The 13901-nt window shown below is 52.5% G+C and overlaps 1 protein-coding gene across 1 annotated transcript; it reads right to left on the bottom strand.

Moving 5' to 3' along the window:
• Positions 1-11095: 11095 nt before the first annotated feature.
• On the bottom strand, positions 11096-11566 carry SCP2D1 (SCP2 sterol binding domain containing 1). The gene has a single exon (XM_030872642.2). It carries the CDS (start codon positions 11564-11566, stop codon positions 11096-11098), a length of 471 nt encoding a protein of 156 aa, XP_030728502.1.
• Positions 11567-13901: the final 2335 nt, after the last annotated feature.

The raw sequence follows: 13901 nt of genomic DNA, 5'->3' as shown, positions 1-13901 counted from the left end.
GAATCAGAGTTAGAGAACTTTCCATCTTGAAGGAATGTGAAAGGACACTTAATCCAACTCACCTGATGCCCTGGGAGAAGAGAGACTGGAGCCAGAGACGGCAAGTGACCTCCTGGCGGTCACATAGTGAGACTGGAAACCAGCCTGAAACAGAGCTCAGGTCCACCTTCAGGAGTTCCCTTGGAAAGCTGGCGAAGCCCAGTGAATCACGGCAGCCACGGCCCTGCGTCCTTCAGTTCTTCTCTGGATTTCCTTTTACTCAACTCTGAAAGGCAAACCCTGGATCTGGTGCATTCCAAAGTCCTGTTTAGCTCTTTACACCATTCTGTGGGAGGAGGTCAAGGACACACAGCCCTGTTTTCAAATCCCAGCTCCACCACGACCTTGTGCCCTGGTGCGAGTCACCTGGTCTCTCACCCCACCCCCACCCCTATGACCCACTAGGCAGAGCGGGTCCCTCCCATGGCCACTGGCAGTTCAAAGGCACTCAATGCAATAAGCTTTCCTGAAGACCTCCTGTAAATCCCAGCTCATGTAGGTCAAGACCAAGCTTTCCACAGGGTTCACAAAGGATGGTGGGCTTTTCTTTTACCAGCTGAGAGCAGCCCCCTGGCATGGACAGTAGCTTAAACACAGCTTACAAACCGTTCTATCTTGAAGGCTTTGAAACTGTGCAATTCCTGCCCACCTTTAAGTTCTTGGTATTCATTTTACATTTGGGTCCTAAAGTGAGACTTTGTTATTATTTTTATATTAAACTATTTCAGAATCACATCATTCAAATTCACATAAAAGTCATCAAAAGTACACATAATAATATTTCAAAGATGTCCCACTAGTCATCATGGAGATAGACCCGGAACTTGGTTGGTCTGTTTGCACTTGACTTACAGTTGTGCACATTGTTTGTTTTTAGTCACGTGCGTTGGAAGTGGTGGGGCAGCACCAGCACCTTTTTGAGGCCGGGACCTTGACGGGGCTTCACCCTCCCGAAGCAGCGGGAATCATTTCAGGACCTCTCCCAGCAGAGGTGACAAGGAACGAGGTGATACGTGTTAGGCACGCAATGTAGTACCTGGCACATAGACCAATGTGCCCTAAATGCCACCTCTTACTGTTATCACTGAGCTGACCTCCCCTTTCCCAGTTACCTTCCAAATACCGAGTTTATTTTAGAATTATAAAGATCCAAGGGAAGTGGGGATTGGCTGGGGTCATGCCCGCCATTGTGGGCTTGAAGACAAAGAAGTCCATGGAAGAGGAAAAGATGACGTCACAGAGCTGGTCGGCCGTACAACCAAGATGCCACCAGCATCCTCTGACCCTGCCGCCCACATCCCACTGCCCCACGGGGCCAGCCTGCCCACTGCCCACCACCACCTTGCTACATATTCATGACCTTGAGATTCCTGCAGACTCGGAAGAGGGCGCCACTGGGAACACAAGGGGGTGGCTCTCCTTCTTCCCTCGGCTGTTTCTCCTCTTGAGTCTATTAGGGACCCATTAGTCCGTGGCCTGGACAGACACTGAAACGAAGCCTTCCGTTTCCTGGAGCAGAGTCTTGGGTTTAGGTCCTTTGGTCACTGTCCCTCCAGTGAGGTCATAGAGCCACCTCCATCGTGAGGGTCACCATCAGAGCTTGGAGGAGTCTGGAGTCACAGATCTCAAGATAGGGGAAAAAATTAAATCTTTCTGGAAATCCCAGCTTTCCAGTCTTTGGACCCCATTGGAAAGCGTCATCCCCCAATCCAATCTTCTCTTCCAGAAAAAGATAAGGCCAGCCAGCATGGCATCCAGATCTTAGCAGACATGTCCCAGCCTCAGACCATATGAGGATGACAGCAAAGTCCCGGCCCCAGCCTGAGGGCCATGCTCTGGCTGCCTCCTTCTGTCCAGGCTGCTTCTTTGCCATCCAGCTTCCTGCCACTGTCCATCACTGACTGCTGTGCTCCAGCCCCACTGGCCTGGTCTTCTGTTCCTGGAGCTTATCCTGCACTGCCAGCCACAGGACATTTGCATGTGCTGCTCCTTCTACCTGGAGTGGTCTCTTCTCTGCCCCACCTCAAGTTACCTCCCTTTCACTCCCCTGATCTCTTTCCCTGTGAAGCTGCCCTCCCCACATCCAGCTTCTCCTTCGGAGCCCTCACCACAGTATGTAGCCAGGCACCACACCAGAAGTTCCCTGAGGACCAGAGATGTCCATTCTGCTCACCATTGCATCCTTCATACTGGGTGAAGGGCCAAGTGGTACAGTACGTAGTAGGTGCTCAGCAATTATTGCTGACGAATGAATACATGCTTACAATGGGCTGTCACTTTTCCTCACGTGAAAAGCAGGATTCCAAAGGAAGGGGTAGTCAGGGGAGAGGCACTGTCCCTGGACTTCTTCCTAACTCCGGATTTGTCCTTCAAAGTCGCCTAGAATCGCACCCCAACCAGCTCGTGTTTCAGATTCACAGTCTTCAGAGGAGTTCTGAGATCGCGACCCTAATAGGCTCTGATCCTGCTTCGCAAGACTCTGGGGACTCAAATAAACTTGCTCATCAAAAAAATGTCTTCAGCCGTGCTCTTTATTGGCGAAAAGAAAGAGAGAGCACGCAGCTCCAGTCCTTACTGGCTAAAACCTTGATTAATATATGTAGTTCCCTGGAAACGAGCATGAACGGTTCCAGAAAAAAATCTACCGTTAACTGCACTTAGTCTCCTCTGGCTACAAAACAGCAAGAAAGCCACTGAGGGATGAGGCGCTTTCTGATCAGCTCTTTAAGGAAAACCTCTCCTCAGCAGGAAACGTGCCAGGGGTTGCCAGATGGAAGCACCATACAACGGCCCAGGGGGCCAGCAGCCCTGCATCACAGTCTCTTGCCTGGTTCTTCCCCGGCCCGCATCGCCATAGCCCCTCCAGGCCCCAGCCCCACCGAAAGCCAGGGTCCCCTGCGCAGCCCGCTTCACGGGCACCTGCAGATCCCATCGCGGGCTTGGGGAGCCTCCAGCTGTTCTTGAGAGTTAACTGAACACCCATTTAATTACACTGCGGGGCTACATAAACATTGTGCTCCACAAAATGGCACGAAGCAGATATTTTTAGGAGGTCACAGATGTTTCTTGTGATTATCCAAGTCGCAGGTCTGGAAGAAATTTTTTCCCCAAAGTAAAGGAAAAGAGCATCTCCAGCATCTGCTGTGGGGACTCTGTGTGGCAGATGAGCACCGGCTCGACTCCCTCCTGCCGACAGAGCTTCCTTCTGGGCTCCAGAAGGTGGGGTCCAGCAGGTGGGGTCCCAGCATATGGAGCAGATCAAACACCAAGCGAGCCAGACGCCTGACCCCAACACGGGCTGCTTCTCCACCCTGGACTTGCCCTGCCCCCCAACTCAGGCTCTGCCGACACTCATGAAGCGCCCGCTGGGTGCAAGACGCCATGTGGTGGCTGTCACTGAAAACGCGGATGAGACGCTAACACACGCTAACGTGTGTGATGGAGGGGGACCTCCGATCACACAGACGCACAAGGAGGTTCACAGCAGCCCTGGTGGAAATTGCCCCCAACAGGAAACAATCCAAATACCGTGGACACCGCTCAGCAGTAAAGTGAATGAACCATACGTACCGCAAACGTGCCCGGAGCTCAGACACAGAAGAGGAAGATGTTGGGAGGAAGAAGCCATTTACTTAAAATACAAAAGCAGACACCACCATGACGTCAGAAGTCAGAACAGTGGGCAACCTCGAGGAGGGAGGAGCAGTAGGGGTGTGAGGGGGGGTCCTGGGGTGCTGTCATGTCCTATTTCTCAAGCCAGGTGCTGATTGCAAGGGTTTGTTCCATTCGGGAAAGTTTGTGTGAGCTGCACACTTGGGGCTTGCAGACTTCTCCTGTAACAGGTATATTTTAAAATAAATAAATAACAGCAATGTACCCGAGGTCCCACAACTAGGAAGTGGCCAGAACGAGACCCAGCCCCAGGCACCCTGGCCCCAGAGTCCAGGCTCGCACCCACGTGTCCTGCTGCCCGCACGAATCAGAGCCCCCAGTGCTGGGGTGCCTGGGAGTCAGCACCCGCCAAGGTCCCTCTCTGGGTCCCGCTATCACTGCCCCCTGTCTTCTCCAGCTGATCGCAGCTGCCTGAGGGCTTCCTCGGGCGCCTGGAGCCCGCTCTACCTGGGAGTCAACACCCCCGTCCCAGGAGCAGCCCCCCACCAGAGACTGAAGGGGCAGGTTGAGAAGCCCACACCGCCCTGTCCTGGGCGAGAGGCTTGAGCTGCGTCCCCAGCGTCTCCCCGCATGCCCGGTGGGACTGAGCCCCGGCCATCCACAGTGGTGACCTGTTCAGATGCAAACCCTGCAGCTCCTGCCTGGTCTCACGTCCCCACACCCCGACTGGTGTTTCCAGGGACCACCGCCCACATGACTCTTTGTCCGGGGTCTGCTCCCTAAGCGGCAGACTCAGGCAGCCCTGCTCAGAGAGGCGCCCCAGGCCACCCCGTCCCCTCGGCACAGCCCTCGTGTGCTTCTCTTTTCATCATACTCACTTTCTGAGGTCTTCTCTGGTCACTTACTGTTTATCGTTTGTCTCCCCACCGCCCACATCCGAGAATAAGATCTCCGGGAGAGGAGGCCCCTGGGCTAGCTGGCCACTGTCCTCCAGCACCTGGAACCAGCGGCGACTCCCAGAAGGTTGGATGATGCGTGGGGTGAAGGAGAAACGCACTGGTCCTGACCACCCAGGACCAACCCCAGCCTTGTGAATAACGGTTCACTCAATATCGTGAGTGCCCAGCACATGACAGAGGAGCTCTAAGGTCATTAGATGAACGGATAAGTCAGTGAACAAATGCATCCTGGCGGCTCACTGCTGAAACCCCAAACCTGCCCCAACTCAGACTCTCCAGAACGGGAAGCTCGCCTCGTTGCTGGTGCTGTCCTGGATCTCGTGTGGATGGCTCCGCCCGTGGGAGCTGAGGCTGCCCGGTTCCCACTTGATGGGTGGAGAAATCAGCTGCGAGGCAGTGGGGCCCCCTCTACTCCGGAATCTCCATCTGGTCTCCATCCCAGCCTGGGCACCCCAGAGAAACCTCCACAGACCACGAGCCATTTGCTCCATCCCCTCCTGGCCCCAGGCGTGGCCAAGCCTTCCCTGTGCTGAAGGAGGTGGCGTCCCGGGGAAGCTCTTCTAGCCCAGGGCCTGCCCTAACTCCTTCCACCAGCCTGGCCTTGGCGTGCTTTTCGCCTCTCTGATCCCCTTCCAAGGTGGTGTCGTCCCCTTGAGTTGGAAGAGAGGGTTTCTTCCACTGCATCTCCAGGCTGAGTGCAGAGCCCACTCAGGGAAGATGCACCATAAATGTTGGTGACATGAACGAGCCATTCCACCCCTGAAATGGTAAGATTTCAATAAGAGGTTGTACTGAGTTCTGACAGCCTGCAGGCCTCTCCGTGCACCACCCGCCCAATCAGAGAGAGGCAAGTCCCCGGAAAGCTAAGATCAGGCTGCGAACAGGTGAGGAAGAGCCAGCTTCCGAGGACGCTCGGCATCGGAGCCGACACCCACACCTCAGGGCTGCTCCTGGAGAGAGCCCCTCACTGCCATACCAGCTGTCCACGGTCATCACCTGGCGCTGAAAAACGGAAAAACTCACGAGTGTGGTTTTCCTCGCCATCCACATAAAATTGGGGTGGGGGCATTCTCCCAGGAGAAAGATTCCTTGCCTTTAACCAAAAAGTGATTTAAAAAATACTTCATCAGGCGGGCTTCCCTGGTGGCGCAGTGGTTGAGAGTCCGCCTGCCGATGCAGGGGACGTGGGTTCGTGCCCCGGTCCGGGAGGATCCCACATGCCGCGGAGCGGCTGGGCCCGTGAGCCATGGCCGCTGAGCCTGCGCGTCCGGAGCCTGTGCTCCGCGACGCGAGAGGCCACAGCAGTGAGAGGCCCGCGTACCGCAAAAAATAAAAAAATAAAACAAATAAAAATACTTCATCAGAATAGATTTTCTGTCTCCTTTCGTGCTCAGGCAAATAAATGCAATACTCTTGGCTATGGGGAAAACTGGGATGCCTGTTAGTGAACCTGGGACCCACCAGAGTCCCTCACTCTCTCCTGCTCCCACATTTGCCGGCTGCAGAAGTACCTGATTCTGTAGCTCTACCTGGTGATTCCTGCTTTAGAGCCAGGACTCCCTCTGAGAGCTGAGACAACCCGTGTGTGGTCCCAGAGGGACTGGTCAGGAGAAGTATGAGAATTGAATTTTCTGTGTGCTCCTTTGTACCATTTGGAATTTTTTCCACATGTGTGGGTTTTTTTTTAATTTTTAGGGAGTTTGTTTATTCATTCAACAAGCAATTTTGGCATGAACAGTGGGTATCAGGCATTAAGAGAATGAGATAAAGTGAAAGCACGCGAGGCCCTGACTGATCCCCGCCCCCAGGGACATACCGGCACTGGGGGGTGTGCAGTCGAGCCCCGTAACCTGTCATCCAGGCTGAGACCCTCTGACCAAGGGGGTTCCACCAACTGAACATCAGGTAAAGACAGCGGTGTGAAATGAGACTACCCTGGGCCACCAAGATATCTGGTTGACCCAGACAGGATAATGCCCACCCACAGCCAGAACCCAGGGCTGGAATAAAGGGGGGACGTAAGCACGGTGGGAAGGTGACAGCTGGATCAGGGCAGCTTCCTGGAGGAGGATCTGAAGGGCGGGGAGAACTTAGATGGTAGGTTCAAGGGGGAGACAGGCAGAATTCGGCCCCCAGGAAGATGCTACACCCCAATCCCCCAGACTGTGGATATGATGAGACATCACACCCGTGAACACACTACTGCCTGTCTCACAGTGGCTGCGACAACAAAACCCTGTGGACAGGGTGTCCTAAACGACAGGCGTTTATTTCTCCAGTTCTGGAGGCTGGAAGTCTGAAGTCAGGTGCCACAGGGTCAGGTTCTGCTGAGGGCTCTCTTCCCAGTTTGCAGGCGGTACCTTCCTGCTGTGTCCTCACATGGTGGAGAAAGGGAGTGCTCGTGTGAATTTGGGCAGAAGGGAGGCGTAATCGTTTGGTCCACATAGCATTACCTTACATGGCAAAAGGAACTCTGCAGGTGTAATTAAGGTTACTGATCAGTTGACATTAAGAGAGAAGATTATCCTGGATTACCTGGGTGGCCCAGTGTTATCACCCACATCCTTTAACCCAGAGGCAGAAGAGTTCAGAGAGATTTGAAGCCTGAGATGGACTCCTCGTGCCACTGCTGGCTTTGCAGATGGAGGGGCCCTGTGACCAGGAACGTGGGTGGCTTTCAGGAGCTGAGAGAACATCCCTGGCTGACAACCACGAGGAATTGAATGAGGCCACAACCCAGAGGAGCTGGATCAGATCCTTCCCCCAGGCCCCAGATGAGCGCCTAGCCTCACCAACACCTTCATTTCAGGCCTGCGAGATGAGATGGAAGCAGAGAAGCCAGTGGCCCCCTGCAGACACTGCGAGAGCCTCAACAGTGTTGATTGCAGCTGCAGAGCTGGTGGTAATTTGTAGGAGGGCACTAGGCACTAACACAGGGTCGCTCCGTCAGGGTGAGAGTGAGGCCCATAACGCGGGAGCTGAGGTCACGTAGGCAGGTACCCATGGCACCCCGGCAAAGCAGGCCCCGCTGGAGAAAACGACAGCATAGTCTCGATGGCAGGGGTCTGCCAACACAGCCTGGGAGGCAAGGAGGCAGAGCACAGGGCAGGGCCTGGCCCAGCTGGAAGGCCCATCCTGGCCCCCGGACACCAAACTTGGCAGGAATAGGGCCCAGTGTGACCAAATAACCCAGCTCCTCAAGAGAATCCAGAAATCCGATTTTTGTATAAAATATTCTCATTCAAACTTTAAGAACACTCTGCTGGCCAACCTTGTGCAGAACAAGAAACACAGAGACGTGTGTCTTGAACCAGATGTGACCTTCTATGTAAGAGAAAAGGCAGAAGGGCCCCGAGCGTGGGCCTTTTCAGGAGGCAGTAGGGACCCCCCTCCCCTCACCCAGAAGAGAAGGAGAATCCACACACGTGGAAGACCCACCTCTCCCAGTGACCGTGCGGGGGACCCACTCCCAGCCCCCCAACAACCTGACGTTTTCAGGGTTACGGGACCATTTCCAGATGAGGCCACTGAGGCCAGAGCGGTTCATTAATCCTCTGTGATTACATGGATGTGAGGTGGTGACGGGCTTGAAACTACGCTTCTGATTCCAAAATCTGGGTCCGTCTGGCTGCTCCACGTGGCATCCTGGCAACACGTCATTTTTCTCTTTTGATTGCACAGGGGTTTGCTGTGCGTTTCCCGAGGCCTGGACTCTCCTCCCCTCACTAGGAAACCAGCCCCCTCCTCATTCAAGGCTTGGCCCTCCTGTCCAGCTCCTACCACGACAGGCGCCCCTCCTACATCCCAGTCGTTCGGGTTCTGTCCCCACGGCCTGCTTGTAGCTCAGTCTCTCAGCTTCCCAGCTCCGAATTCCTGAGAAAAGAACCTAACTGGTTTGAGTCATGTTTCTGTCCCAAGTGATGATGGGTCACAGGTCCCTTCCAGCCTGTGGTCAGATGCCAGTCCAGGCACGACCCTCTGTAACCCCTCCCGTCCTGACTCCCCTCCCCTCCCCTCCCCAGCTCCAAGCAACCCCGTCTTAGGGCCAATCCCCAGAGGTACGAGCAGGACCGCTCAGGGAACAGGCTCGGGCGAGCCATGTCCCTAAAAGCAGCCCCCAAACGCCTGCGCAGCCGTGCCTGACGCTTCTAATATAGCTTGAACAGCGGGGCCTGGACCAGGTAAGGTAAGCGTGGATATCAACGGTATCTGATATCATCTGAAGCCTCTCAGATGCCCACCATGGCCCTGGGTGGGGGCGCTGGCAGCAACATCATACTGCTCACCCCTCCTCACCTGCCGAGTGACCCAGATGAGCCGAGAAACTAGGGGGTGTTCCACGTCCCACACCCAAACCGTCAGCGACTCCTGACCACAGCGCTAAGCGTCAACTCAACAAATGGTCTCTTCGCATCCCTCTGAGAGGATGAGATTTTGTCAGCAGTGAGCGCTCGCTCTGCCTCGTTCCGACACGGAGAACTTGCGCCTGTGCGGGGGCATCAGGTCGGTGAAAGTGGAAGACAGACACACGATGAGGTCAGATGACTCATACCCAGAGAAGCATTAAGTCTTAAATTCTCTTATAACAACTTCATTTTGGATGAAGGCAGGAGGCTTTTAAAACAGTGTTATTGAGTTATACTGACACATAATAAGCTGCCTACGTGTATATAAAGTGCACAGCTTGATGTCTGACCTACATATGCACCTGTGAAAACACCGCCACAATCAGGACATATATCCATCACCCCCAAGTTTCCTCATAGCCATTTATAATACCCCCCAGCCCTATCCACTCCCCATCCATCCCGGTCTCCTGGCAACCACTGATCTTCTTTCTGCCACTACAGCTGGCATTTTCTACTATGTTATGTAAATAGAATCATATGGTACATACTTGGTTTTCTCTGGCTTCGTTCACTCGGCACAGTTCTGACATCCATTGTGTATTTGTGCCCACGTCAAAAACTCATCCCGTTTCATTGCTGAGCACTATTCCAGGATACGACAGACCATGATTTGTCCATCCATTGGTGGACATTTGGTTTATTTACAGGTTGGGACAATCACAAATACAGCTGCTGTGAACATTCACGTACAAATTTTTGTACTTGGGAAAATGTCTAGGAATGGACTAGCTGGATCGTTTGGTAGGCATGTGTTTGATCACGGCCATTTTCATGGAGCTCCCATGCAGGTTTCAGAGGGTTCACACTGTGTGTATTTAACCTACAAGATAAGGTACACGCTGGTCACACGGGAACAAATGATCCACACACTCACATGGAGGCCACATCAGGCTGCAGCCGCTCCATTCCAGTCCTCCCAGTGTACGGAGAGGGTTCCCAGCAGGGAAAGTCTCCCAGCATGACCTCTGATTTTGTAAAATGCTCTGAGGGGGCTTCCCTGGTAGCGCAGTGGTTGAGAGTCCGCCTGCTGATGCAGGGGACACGGGTTCGTGCCCCGGTCCGGGAAGATCCCACATGCCGCAGAGCGGCTGGGCCCGTGAGCCATGGCTGCTGAGCCTGCACATCCAGAGCCTGTGCTCCGCAACGGGAGAGGCCACAGTGGTGAGAGGCCCGCGTACCGCAAAAAAAAAAAAAAAAAAATGCTCTGCACACAAGCTCCTGACACTCCAGAGGTGGCCCCCAAGCGGGCCGTGTGATCTGCCTGCAGCAGATCTTCATATGATGGCAGCATCTTGTGGGTCTAGAGTAGAACAGTTATGATCAATACCGAGAGCTATGCATGAACGGCAGGAGGGGTTCTGCAAGGGTGGTCCCACCAGCATCACCTGGGGATGCGCATCTCCCCAGTCCAGACCTACAGAGTTGAAACTCTGAGGGGGGGTCCAGCAATCTGGGCTTCCAGGCAATCTGATGCATGTTCTGGCTTAAACACAAACAGCCCAGAACATCGTTCAAGCCCTTTGACTCTCCTGGAATTAAATCCGTCAGAAGTCACACTACGCCGAGAGTGCAACTTCTCGATGGCCTCACTCCATCCACACAGCTCTGGAACCCACCCTCTTAGAACGCTGCCACCCGCGTCAAGGTCTCCTCGAAGCACCGAGCTACCGACTGGAACGCAGACCTGCACAGTGGTGGTTACCACTTCTTTCCCAAAGCACCAGACTCAAAACAAAACGAAAGTCCCAGGAACTCAATCACTGGAGCATTTAAATCCAACCGTCAAAACCACCCGTTTCTCTACCTGGGGCTTTCACCCTAGCATATTACGACATAAATGAACCTAAGGAAAGAAAAAGACAAAGATTTTAGGTGATACACTCCAACACTCTTTACTGCTCTAGAACCCTCGCTCCAAATTTACACATCAGCAGAAAAATTCATTAAACTTGAATAGGAAGAATTGGAGAAAAAATATGGAATACTTTTTGTTTTAATCTTCAGCTGAAGCATGATTTCCGCTCAACATTATAATCAGAGGGAAGTGCTGGTCATTTCCTTGGTATTTTTGCAGGCTCAGTACTTAGCCCAGTCTTTGAAAACCCTCTCCAGCTTCTGGCCAAGCAGAACTTTGCCGCTCACTTTGAACTTGCCAGCAAGGAAAGCCTTCTGAGGGTTCATTTTGCCGAAAACCAGCTCCATAAAGACAGGCTCCGGGATTGTGAAGACAGTGTCCGCTGGGAGCCTGGCGGGTCCTGGATACATGTTCCCAGAGCCATTCTTCAGATCAATGGTCCACTTCAGAATGGTCTTCCCATCCTTGGTGATGTCCAGCTGAAAGATGGCATTGACTTTCTTTACCAGTTGGGCCCCCACTTCTTTGATGTGATGACTGATGTCCTCAAACACAGGGAAGCTCTGGAACTCTGACAGCACTACAGGGTGTGGCACAGTGAGTTCCTGAGCTGGACCCAATTCCTTGAGCTGGCTTGCCGGAGGCCCATCCCCTGCTCTGATCTTGAGTTGACGGTCGATTCTCTTCCACATCTTACTGTGCTGGTCCTCTTGACCTTGCCAACTGGTTTGTGAGCAGCTGTAGCCAGATTAATATCCACAAGTTCATATTGTGACATAAAAGGAGTGGCCAAGTGGGGAATGAGACTGGTTTGTGTGCCGCAGTCTTATTGGCCAAACAGATGCTAAAATGTGACATGGGGTGAGGGCTCAGACAGGTCATTGTGAGGCAGATCCACACCACCCCCCAAACCACAAGGTCCCACAAGCCCAGCCCAGAGAGGTCTGGACCCCATGTTGGGAATAAGAGAAACTGGCCCTAGAAGGTTCTTTGGTGACATGAGCTCTGTCTTTTCAACACTTTTTTTTATTTAATAAATTTATTTTATTTATTTATTTATTATTTATTTATTTTTGGCTTCATTGGGTCTTCGTTGCTGCCCACGGGCTTCTACTCTTTGTTGCAGTGCGTGGGCTTCTCACTTCGGTGGCTTCTCTTGTTGCGGAGCATGGGCTCTAAGCGCACAGGCTTCAGTAGTTGTGGCACGCGAGCTCAGCAGTTGTGGCTCGCAGGCTCAGTAGTTGTGGTGCACGGGCTTAGTCGCTCTGTGGCATGTGGAATCTTCCTGGACCAGGGCTCAAACCCGTGTCCCCTGCATTGGCAGGCGGATTCATAACCACTGCACCACCAGGGAAGTCCTCACCTCTGTCTTTTCTCTCAACTGAGAGAGCAGTTATTCTGATTCCTTCAAAAGTAGATGATCCTTAAGGCACGCTTCGCCTACCCAGGGGTGGAGTGGGAAATGCTGTTAGAATAAAACAGCTGTTTGGAGGAGGAATCAGCACCAGGGCCTGCATCAGGAAGCTTCCAGAAGCACAGTGAAAAGGGAAAAAAAAGAAACAAATAACCCTAAGATCAGCAGAAGAAGCTGCTGGTCTCACATGATGACCGCACACACTAACAGCCCTCACTGAGCTGGCACTGTTCTAAGCACTGTACATGTATTAACACACTTAATCCTCCTTATAATCCTCTGAGGTGGGTACTAAGTTTAATCCTCCTTTTACAGATGAGGAAACGGAGGCAAGGAGAAATGAAGTGACTTTCCAAAGTCACACAACTAATCAGTAGGGCACCCAGGTTTAAACAGAAGTAGAATGACTCCAGAACCCACTTTTTGTCTGCCTGATGTTTTCTAACGATTAGGTTGAGGAGTGTGGGCAGGAATACCACAGAAGTGATCTTGTGCCTTCTCAGTGCATCGTATCAGGGGGTACATGGTGCCAATGTGTCCCACCTCTGGTGATGCTGATGACGCTGACCTTGATCCCTTGGTTAAGGTGGTGTCCACTGGGTCTCTCTCTGCAGAGTTACTGCTTCTCCCTTTGTAATGAATAAGTATTTTGCAGGAAGATACTTTGAGACTTTGCACATATCCTGTTTCATATCATACTCCAGCCTACTTCTGCTTGCATCCATCTGTGGCCCATCAGTGTGATGTGTGCTAAGTGGTCATTTTCTATGCCCATCACTCCCTTTATTTTTTTTTAATGTATTTTTTGGGCTGCATTGGGTCTTCGTGGCTGCACGCGGGCTTTCTCTAGTTGCAGCGAGCAGGGGCTACTCTTTGTTGAGGTGTGCGGGCTTCTCACTGCGGTGGCTTCTCTTGCTGTGGAGCACGGGCTCTAGGCGCATGGGCTTCAGTAGTTGTGGCAAGTGGGCTCAGTAGTTGTGGCTCGCGGGCTCTAGAGCGGCAGGCTCGGTAGTTTTGGTGCTCAGGCTTAGTTGCTCCGCGGCATGAGGGATCTTCCCGGCCCAGGGATCGAACCCGTGTCCCCTGCATTGGCAGGCGGATTCTTAACCACTGCACCACCAGGGAAGTGCTGTTAGGGTTTTTAAAACTCAAACTGGTTCTCTCCGCTGCTCTCTCTCCCTCGCAAGCCTCACTCTGCCTGGCAGAAGGGGTGCTCCCTGTCAGTACACATAAACAAAGACTCCACTTTAATGCTTAGCTTTGTGACCTGTAACAAAGAGAATATTTAACGTTGCAGGTGTCAAAACAGACTAGCTTGAGTTGATAACCTAGACAATAATAACTCATTTTTCCCAGAGGGTACAGAGTGAGAGGCTGTCAGAATCAAATAGTCAGTAGAAACTAGAAGTTTAGACCAAAGAGATTCTGTAAATAAGAAAGTTGAACACAAGCATTGAGACCAGCACCGCCCAAAAGAATTTTCTGAGATAATGAAAATGTTCAGGGTCTGGGTTGTTCAAAGCGGTAGCTGTCGAGACTCACATATGGCTCGCATGACTGAGGAGCTGAGTTAAGTTTACTTAGCTCTAATTAATTTAAATTTAGGTAGTCAC

This window comes from Globicephala melas, chromosome 15 (assembly GCF_963455315.2).
Source record: "Globicephala melas chromosome 15, mGloMel1.2, whole genome shotgun sequence".
Classification (NCBI taxonomy): Eukaryota; Metazoa; Chordata; class Mammalia; order Artiodactyla; family Delphinidae; genus Globicephala; species Globicephala melas.
Note: the sequence above shows the minus strand (reverse complement) of the source record. Positions and strands in the feature narration are given on the sequence as shown.

What these genes read in the sequence shown, in the direction of transcription:
- SCP2D1 (XM_030872642.2), bottom strand. Translation starts at nt 11,566, where the DNA reads ATGTGGAAGAGAATCGACCGTCAACTCAAGATCAGAGCAGGGGATGGG.